At 35.1% G+C, this 10,057-nt stretch overlaps 1 protein-coding gene across 1 annotated transcript in view; it reads left to right on the top strand.

Moving 5' to 3' along the window:
* Nucleotides 1-10,057, top strand: part of COL14A1 (collagen, type XIV, alpha 1) — a 220,417-nt gene that overhangs the window by 156,057 nt on the left and 54,303 nt on the right. The window contains exons 28-29 of the mRNA XM_012646547.1: nucleotides 836-913; nucleotides 3,552-3,638. Coding sequence (XP_012502001.1) covers nucleotides 836-913; nucleotides 3,552-3,638 — 165 coding nt within the window. The remainder of the gene's footprint in view (nucleotides 1-835; nucleotides 914-3,551; nucleotides 3,639-10,057) is intronic.

Raw genomic sequence — 10,057 nt, 5'->3', positions numbered from 1 at the left:
AACATGTACATTGAGTTATCACCAACATCCGTGAATGGAACAAGACTGCGTAAGGAGCAAGATTGTCTAAATATTTATGACATGATCAATGGCTTAAACAGAAATACATTTAGCTCACATTCTCACAATACCAAATGTAAATCTGTAGTAACACTTACCATGTTGTGTCCATATTTATGTGCCTGTCTCCTTACTCCGTGTAAGTTTTTCTGGGGCAAGACTATGATTTTTGAAATTTTTGTATCCTAAAAGTGCACATAGTATGTGGCTTATGTTATGCATGGAAGAAAAATTTGCTGAGTGTATGCATAAAGGAATGAAATAAGAATTAATTCAATAAGCCTTCCTCAATGCTTGTTATACGCCACATATTATGATAGGTGACACACAGATGAGCATTTCCCTGTCTTCTGAAGAGTCTAAGGAGGAGATAATACAAATAATTGTATTGTAGAGTGGGAGGTGTGCTGTGAAAGAGACACAGGGAGTGTTGTGCGATTACAGAGGCGTTTGGGAGTACCTGAGGTGAGTTTTGCAAGGAAAGCCTTAACAGAGGAGCTGAGCTTACTCTTTTGGTAGAGATGGGAAGGGGAGGTTGTGATAAGAAGGGAGTTTGCATGGTTGAAGGAGTAATTATAGACAAAATCTTAGATCACTATATGCTTGAGGAAGAAAATTAATTTGTTATTGTTGGAGTTACCTTCTGATTTACTTACTGTAATGTGTTATAAATTTGTTGGTGTTCTATTATGTAATATGTAGCATGAAATCATTATAGTTATACGGATAATTTATGTATCTTTTATTAAATGACAATTTTCTTTTTAAATTGTAGTTCCAGTTACAGATGTTTGATATTGTTTGCTCCACATCATGGGCCAATAAAGACAAATGCTGTGAACTTCCAGGCCTGGTAAGAATTCTTCCATCTCTATTGAAATTTTTAAAAATTGTATTTAATTTTCTCTGAAAATGAGATGCTATTCTTTCACACTCATATCATAGAAAATTCATTGCGATGATAATGAAAATTAGGAAGAGGTTAAGAAGGAGGAGCGGCTGAAATCGACAAGATTTCATATGTGTAACATACGATCACATATGGTGTGAATTGCACAGTTCAGGGGGTGCCATGTGCACACAGTCCAGAATGTTCCCAAATTTTGTGGTTCACAAAGTCCCTGTTGTCTCGACGTTTTTTTATGGCATCCCTAGGACAAAAGAAATACCTTACAGTTCCATTTATGAAATAAATAGGTCAAAATATCTTACTAAATATCCACGTCCTAACAACTCAGTAGCCATATTAAAAAAAAAAACACCTAAATTTGAAAGAAAAAAAATGATGCTTTTATTTTACTCTCAAATTCCCACAATTCCTTACTAATGGGATGTGTGTGCCTACTGGGACCTGCAGCGTTTCTCGTGTCTTGGAATCAGTTTGGGCATCACCATCCTCACTTCTTCTTCCACGTTGTTTTTTTCCATGGTACTTGCCTTTCATCACAGCAACTATATTTTCAAATATAGGACATCATCAAAAAAATAGTATTTCAAAATCTAATGTTGAAACTATGAACTAACTAGAGCTAGCTGTTCACATGAAGTCCAATGGGTGACAGATATTGCTGTGTTTTTCTTAAATTTCTAAAACATTCACAGGATTCCCGTGAGTTCAATATAGCACCCCAGGGCAGTTTGATATACAATTTTGGAGCTGTAGTCATAATCTCTATAAACTGTATATGATGCTCCTAGAAAGCTTAGCATGATTTTGTCATTTATACCAAATGTGATTCCTGAGGGTACACCTGTATATATAAAAACAGAAAAATAGATTCATAGCTTAGGATTCTTAGGGCAAGTAGGCTGGCATGGGTGACCCCTGTCATGGTTGGACAGTAGCCATGTCTTAATAATTAAACCTGGAGAATGAGTGTGGGGAAGCCTCCATGGAGTCTACGAGATTTGACTTTACAAGACTTTATACCAGATCACAACATCTATTGCAGGCATTAAATTCACGGCAGCCTGTGTTTGAGAAGGAATTAATTTACTCTTTCCTTATCAAAATAAGTTTCTAGTAAACTCTGGTGATAAATGAAATAAGAGACACCTTGATGTTATGCTTAAGTGCAGGTAGATTAGAAATTGGAAGGAGAAACACTCAGAATCCTTTGTTGTATCAAGCAAAGATGTGATCACCACTTTCCCTAGGAAGGACTGGAGCCCTTCTCATTGCTTTTCCTTTCACTTCTCTCACTGAAGTGGCATAAATTCCATAGTGGGAAAACACTAGTAGAGACAGAGCCAGCAGCAATAGCAAAACCATCACTAAGTCTCTGGTCACAGGTGGCCCATTGTCATTCATATTTTGAGGTCTTTTAGAATACTTAAGTTTGTATTTCTGTCTGGCCAGATGTCAGGCCAGATGTGTTAGCAGGCAGTTTGAACTGAAATCTCTGATTGCTTCTCAGGCTTCTGGCTAAGATCAAGTGAACTGAAATCTTTGACTATTGTCCAACACTTAGAGAAAAGTATATACAGTATACACAGGCCATTTGCTCAATATTTTGGGGGGTTTGTGTTGTGAACATTTCAGAGACTCGGATTACTTTAAATTTAGTGAGTTTACTATCATCTGTGTTCTATTTGGCTCTAACTTTACTTTCCCCTAAAGTCTTAAATAATGAGGTTCATTTTCTCTCTATCCAAAGGGATTGATGGACTCTCTGAAGTTCTGTAATTTCTTATCCCAGCGCTGAGTTCATTTTGGCTGCTGCTGCACATGGGATATTTACGAATTATTCAATAGCTGTTAGCAGGTGTTCTGTCTTTCTCTACATTCCAGTAACTCATTCAGATACATTCAGCCTTCCATTAATAATCTAGCTTGTAATGTCACGTGACAATAAAATTCGCCCAGAAAGAAGAAAAATGTTCTCCCATTCCAAAGCCTTAGATCAACATCATGATGTTTTTCTTATTTTCAACCAAAGAATGTGACCATTTGTTGAAATTGTCACAGGGAGTTGCTGATGTATTTAAACACTGCTTTTATTTTGTTTTTTTTTTGTTTTGTTTTGGGGGCTCTTTTTTCTTGTTTTTGGTTTTGTATTAGTATAGATGCAGTTGTTTTGATAGAACATTCCAACAAGTTTTCTTTGATCCTTCAAAACAGAAAAAATATTGTAGTATAAAGAACATTTCTAGGACCTTTTGTTCACAGAGCACTGTTACTCCAACTGAATTAAATAGTGACAAGGATTTTTTTGCACCCACTTCTGACTTTGTTTCTTCATCTGGATTTCCAAACTAATTTTAGCAACATCTTTTAATAATAGTGATCATCAATGACTCACTAGGCACTCATCCATTTTCTGTTACAAAAAAAGATTTTGTAATTAGGAGCGAATACACTCTGCCTTTCTATACTAATAAACACTTAAAAATCTAAAAATGTCTTAAATCAAAGTATTTTCTTTGAGTCAATAAGGCATTTGTGTGAACTGTCTTGTTTACGGTTGTGCTATTTTTATTTTTCTTTTCAGAGGGATGATGAGTCCTGCCCAGACCTTCCACATTCCTGCTCCTGTTCTGAAACCAATGAAGTGGCTCTAGGACCAGCAGGCCCACCAGTAAGTCTTGCCTAGTTTGGCCTTAAATGTTCCTTAATAATGTTAGTAACTATCACTTATGTGTCTAATATGTGCTGTCTACTGTACTGAATTGCTGTTACTCACTTAATCCTATGAGTAAACTGAGGCACAGAGACATTAAGTAACTTGGCTAAAGAGCACAGCTTGGAGGAGCTGGGCTTCAAATCCAAGTTTCCGTGACTCCTAGAGATGATACTCGTCGCCACTGTGCCATATTCTCTCTCATCCTGGCATGTATTCAACATCTGCCCTTTAATCTGCTGTGGTTTATTTTCTGTGTGAATGTTTCAAATTGGCCCCTCTACTTGTAACTATAAGATTTTCATACTGTTCTTTTGCTCATTCTGTGTCAAAATGTATATGTGAAGGGAAGATTTTTAATTCACCAGGGAAAGTATTCCACCTGAGTATGCGGTTTTTCACTACAGAAAGCTTCCTGTAGATCTTCCTACAGGGAAAAAAAAAGAAAAAAAGGAAGAAAGGAAGGAGGGAGGGAGAGAAAGAAGGAAGGAAGGAAAGAGAAAGAGGAAGAGAGAAAAACATTTTTGTGAAATATGAATATGTGTAAATAATTACACTATCTTTGATTTTACCATGATAAATTTTTTTTTTTTTTGTGGTACATTTAAATGCTCATTTTATTTCTAACCTGCTAACCTGGCGTTATCAGTGTGTCTTTAAGATAAGGATGTTACAGCTGTTCTGTGGTCAGAAATGGCAAATGTAACAAGAAAGAAAGACAAAGGAAAAGATGCAGGAGCAAATAAAGAAACCCAGACCTTGCAGGAGGAGTATTCTCGTGCCTGACTTGTGCTTGCACGTTGATTGGCAGAGGCAGCCTGGCACTGTCAGCGTGTGCGCCGTGGATAACCCACACCGACAGCTAGCTTGCAGTGTGGGAGCTCACTCCACGTTGGCTTTACCAACATAACTTTCCTCCATTTGTGCACCATATTTCGTGAGCTGAACAAAAAGGCAGCGACTCTGCTGAATGTATCTAAAATATATTCCAGAAGTTTCTCCTTTATCTCTGGCCCAGAGAACATTGTTTTAAACTCTGGATGTAGAACTCAGTTTTGTTTTTTGTTTTTTTTTGGGCGGGGGACAAAAGACTCTTTGTCCCAAAGAAGCAGGTGTGGAGCAATGAATAGTAGAAGCATTAAATTTAAATATTAAGACTAGGTGAGTCATTGAACCACTGTGAACTTCCATTTCCTCATGTATAAAATAGTACCCACCTCTTTTACTGGTATTGTGAGGAATACACGAGATAATATTGAATGCTTTAAGATAGTACTTAATGCTTTAAGTACTATGTGCATTATAAAACTTTAATTCAATGTAAAGTGATGTGTTTAGTTTAATCTGGGAATTGAAAACAGATTTATTTTTAACTGTGTTCCATATTCTCCTTCAGGCTCCAGAATAATAAAAAGCAATATTATATGCTATCCTGTGGTTTATCAAAGTGTTGCTGATATCAAAATCACCGGGAATACTTGTTAAAAATGCAGAATCTCTGACATAGCAGCGTAGGCATCAAGAATGATTAGGTGCACTAAGACATGAAAAGGACTAGATGCTTTTCTTTCAGAATATTAGAGGTTCACTGACCTATGGCCAAAGTTTGTTCACCACACATATATGTATATGTCACTGATGGCCTCAGAGAAAGTCTGCATGTATTTTCAGGAATAAGCCTTCAAACCCAGCAGAAGGCAATAATTAGGGACTGGGTTCTGAGCATGCTCACAAAGGTCTACTTGAATAGGTTTTGGAGGTAGAGCTGACTTGACCTGTGTTAATCACAGACTGTTTTATTTCCCTTGTTTTCTTTGCCAAATTAAAAATATACACATTTTTGCAACATTTTAAATAAATTCATGTTTAATTATGAAACATTTCAAACCTAGAAAAGATTATAAAAACTACAATTTAGGGTGGTGATGCTATTATGTATAATAGTATATATTACTGAGAGACAGAGTTTAAAATCTTCCACTCCGTTTGTCAATTTGTCAAAGTCTCTTCATAATTCTGCATTATATATCCTAAGACTATGTTAAAATGTCCAAAAATTTTGAGCAGTAATCTTCTTATTGACTTGCCATGAGCATCATTGTGGACCGAACCATTTAACTTCAGTAATACTTTTTTCCTCAAGTCTGATTTGTCTAATATTAATATAGTTTCAGTATTTGTATTTTGGATTCCTTTTCTGGTATATATATATATTTTTCATCCAATTATTTGCAACATTTCCATGTCTGTATTTTAGAAGTTTCTCTTTAAATAGCATAGGCCTGGATTTTGCTCTTAATCTGTTTTTACAGTTTTTCTTTTTGTAGGTTAGTCCATTCTGTTGTTTATGATAATTGACCTATTTGGATTTACATCCACAGCCTTAAGTTTTGCTTTCTAGTTTTTTCTTAATTCCTTAGTTTTTGCTTTTTTATTTGTTCTGTATGTGTATATGTCTGTGTGTGTGTGTGCCCACGTGTGTATATCATGCTTTGTTGAAATTTTATTTATTTACTTTTGTTTTCACTTTTTGCTTTTATTTTCATTCTTTTCTGTTCCCCTCCACTAGTTTGAAAACTATACTTTATAGCTGATCTATTAATAGTTAACCTTTTTAAATCTTCCTGGTAATTTGTATCATCTTTTCTTTGTCATACTTTCAAAACAATTTTTCTCTAAATATGTTAAATATAGCTTATATTTTTATTTGATATTTCCAAAATTTGCAATGTATGTGGTTCTGATTCTACCATTTGTTTTTCTGCTGATTTTATTCATGGTAACTTGTCTCCACATTTTTTTAGTGTGTGTGTGTGTGTGTGTGTGTGTGTGTGTGTGTGTGTGAGTGTGTATTAGTTTACATTATTTGAAACTTTTTCTTTGGGAATATTTTGATCTTGTGTTTGAACTTTATTCCTTCAGAGAATGTCTATGTCTGCTCTGCTAAGCTCTTGGGTGTACAATCAACTAAAAACCACTTTAAAGATTTGACTGGAATTTTGTTTTGATCCTCATGGGTAGTGAAAATTCTGGTCCCCAGATTATATGAGAATCAGTTCCTAGGTAGTATTGCTCAGGGGAGAAATTATCTACTGTACCCATACCTAAAGAACATTTTGTTCATCCACCTAGTGGATGAACATCCACCTAATAGTGAGCTCATTTAGAGTGTAGCCATTCAAGTTCTTCAGTTTTAAAGAATGCTTCATATTCAACCCTTTCATCACTTATCATAGGCCCAAATTCATGTTACAATGCTTTGTGTGGGCTCTAAAATACAAGCTTTGCAGCAAGCCTCAACCATCTTTCCCATCCTCCCTGAGGGCAGTCTCAGTGCATGAGTATACAATGTTTTGTTTTTTTTTTTTTTAATTTCTTCTTTATCCTTGGTACTTAAGGATTCAGTTCTTAATTACAATAATGTTTATTTTATTTTAGCCTGCAAAAATAAACATTCATAGCTGGAGGGTTTTCAAGTTTTTTCATCTGCAATACTGCTAGAACAAGTCATACAATATTTATTTATGATCTAAGCATCAAACTTTCTAATGAGAAAAAGCAGCAGAGAAGTGAAACAGAAGGGCTGAGCTCTGAGGGAAACAAAGATGTAAAATGAGAAAAAAAGCAATTCAAATTTTCAAATATTTCAAAACTTTCAGATATTGAAATTTTATATTCTAAATATAGTATAATAAACTAATTAAAAATAGTATCCCAAGCAATATGTAATAAATCCTGTCTGGTGTTTGAACATAGCTTTGATTATTTTCTCATTCAAGAATTTACATAGTAGTGTGATGTGCCAATAAAAACTGTAAAGATCTGCAGGAAGCCATGGGTGGAAGAACCGTATTCTCTTTGCCTAGATTAACCCTTTCTTATTAAAAAGATGGATGTTTTCATTCTCAAATATTTGCTGAATTCTTGTTATATACTCAGTGATGAGGGTCAGGGATAAGGTGGAAAGTAAGTTAGAAGTGTAAAATGGTCCCTGACTTTTAGACTTGATGCTTCTAGCATATATATCTGTGAGATAAACAGTCATATTTGCATAAAATCTTCAGTTGGAAACCAACCATTTAAGACACACAAATAAAATTAAAGAGTTGTGACAGACTGAGTATGTTAACTGGGATGCATTAGGCTGCAAGGAACAGAAAATTTGGCTAACATGGTGGAGTAAGTTATTAGAACAATGGCATTTATTGTTTGCTCAACAAAAGCTTTAGAGGTAGATGGTCTGAAGACCAATTGAGGCTTCTTGAGATCTTCATCAAGGACCTGAGCTTGCTCCAGCTGCCCACATTGCTTTTTCTTTAGGCTTGTTGCTTCTTGATCCAATTGGCCAAAACTGGTTAACATGACCATTCCTGGTTGCAAAGAAAATCTGGGAAAGCAAATATCTGTCTTTTCTTGGCCTTTATAGTATCAGGCATAAAAGAGAGAAAGGGGTCAAAAAGGCTCTTATGTAGCCAGCCATCAATGTCTGACACATTGGAAAAAAATATTTGCCACATATATGACATATATATGTATTTATTATATATAACAGTTAAAGGTATAATATTCAAATACAGTCATGCACTGCATAACAATGTTTCAGTCAACAATGGACCATGTATACAATGGTTGTTCCATAAGATTATAATGGAGCATATATAGAAATCTGATATATGACACTTGATATTGGCATTGCAGATCATGTAGGGGAAATGATTGATATTCAGTAATGGTGCTGGGATGTTTGGTTTTCCATATTAAAGAAATATGTATAAATAAAAAAATACATATATATATAACATCTAAGTTTGTGTAAGTACACTCTGTGATGTTTGCACAGTGACAAAACTGCGTAACAATACATTTCTCAGACTGCATCTCCATTGTTGAGTGATGCATGACTATATATGAAGAATTGCTACACATTAAAGAAAAAAAGACGGGCCGGGCGCAGTGGCTCACGCCTGTAATCCTAGCTCTCTGGGAGGCCGAGGCGGGCGGATTGTTTGAGCTCAGGAGTTCGAAACCAGCCTGAGCAAGAGCAAGACCCCGTCTCTACTAAAAATAGAAAGAAATTAATTGGACAACTAAAAATATATACAAAAAACTAGCCGGGCATGGTGGCGTATGCCTGTAGTCCCAGCTACTTGGGAGGCTGAGGCAGGAGGATCGCTTGAGCCCAGGAGTTTGAGGTTGCTGTGAGCTAAGATGACGCCACGGCACTCTAGCCCAGGCAAGACAGTGAGACTCTGTCTCAAAAAAAAAAAGAAAAAAAGACATGTAACCCAATGGAAAACTGGGTAAAGTGTATTAATAGGTAGTCATAGTGAGGATAAAATGCAGATAAACAAAAGTTATGAAAAGATGTACAATTATAATAGTTTTCAGGGAAATGAAAGTTAAAACAATAGTAAGATATTATGTTTTACCAGTGAGGTTGGTAAGAATGTAGTTTGACTATATTCAGTGTTGATTAAAATTTAGGGAAACAGGTATTCTCAAACTGTTGATGGATATATAAACTGGCACAGCTATTTTGGAATGGAATTTGATAATATATCTGCATATTTGTCAAATTTCACTTATAATTCTACTTCTTGGTATCTTCTGAGAAATTGTAACATTTTTACTTAAAGGATATGTAAAGATGTTAATTAAAGCATTATTTATATAGCAAAAGCTCGTGAGGAAAAAACCACCAAATTATCCAATAATAGAAGAATGATTAAACAAACTGATTTATATCTAAGGTTAAGACAACTACGCAAATGTTAAGAAAAATGAGTTAGATCTGTATGTAATAAAATTAAAAAATCTCTAAGGCTTATTAAGTTAAAAAACTCAGAACTGTGTAAAAATGTGATATCGCATAACTGTACACATCAAATAATACCAAATATTATAGACAGTATTTTCTGTAAACACATGTGCACATTACATAAAATGAAATTTTATAATTGTATTTTTAAAATCTGGAAAATGAGCAACCAACTGATAGTGAGGAGGGAGTACATTTAAATGATTTTTTAAAAAATAGGCTGGGAGAAACTCTTAAGATCACTAGATCCAGTATTTTCCCAAGTGACATAAGTGTTCTGTGGATGGTATACAAAATCATTTTCAGTAATCCTGGACATAGCATGAAATAAATTGGAATCACACAGACAGAAAGTTATTCTGTTTTCAGTGATCTTTCAATCCTTCTGCTTAGGTGAAAGGGAAATTCTGTCTGGTGCCCACATGGCCCTGCTGGTACTTGTCCATCTCCCTTTTTGTCAAAGAGCAAATGCTTGGTTCACAGACTTCAACAGGAACAAAATCCAGCTAAATTTAATAAAATCACTTATAGTATATTTATTTTTAATGTTACCTTATAG

The sequence above is a fragment of the Propithecus coquereli genome, unplaced genomic scaffold, assembly GCF_000956105.1.
Source record: "Propithecus coquereli isolate 6110/MARCELLA unplaced genomic scaffold, Pcoq_1.0 Scaffold247, whole genome shotgun sequence".
Lineage (NCBI taxonomy): Eukaryota > Metazoa > Chordata > Mammalia > Primates > Indriidae > Propithecus > Propithecus coquereli.
The sequence above is the reverse complement of the archived record's forward strand: the minus strand, read 5'-3'. Positions and strand labels throughout refer to the sequence as shown.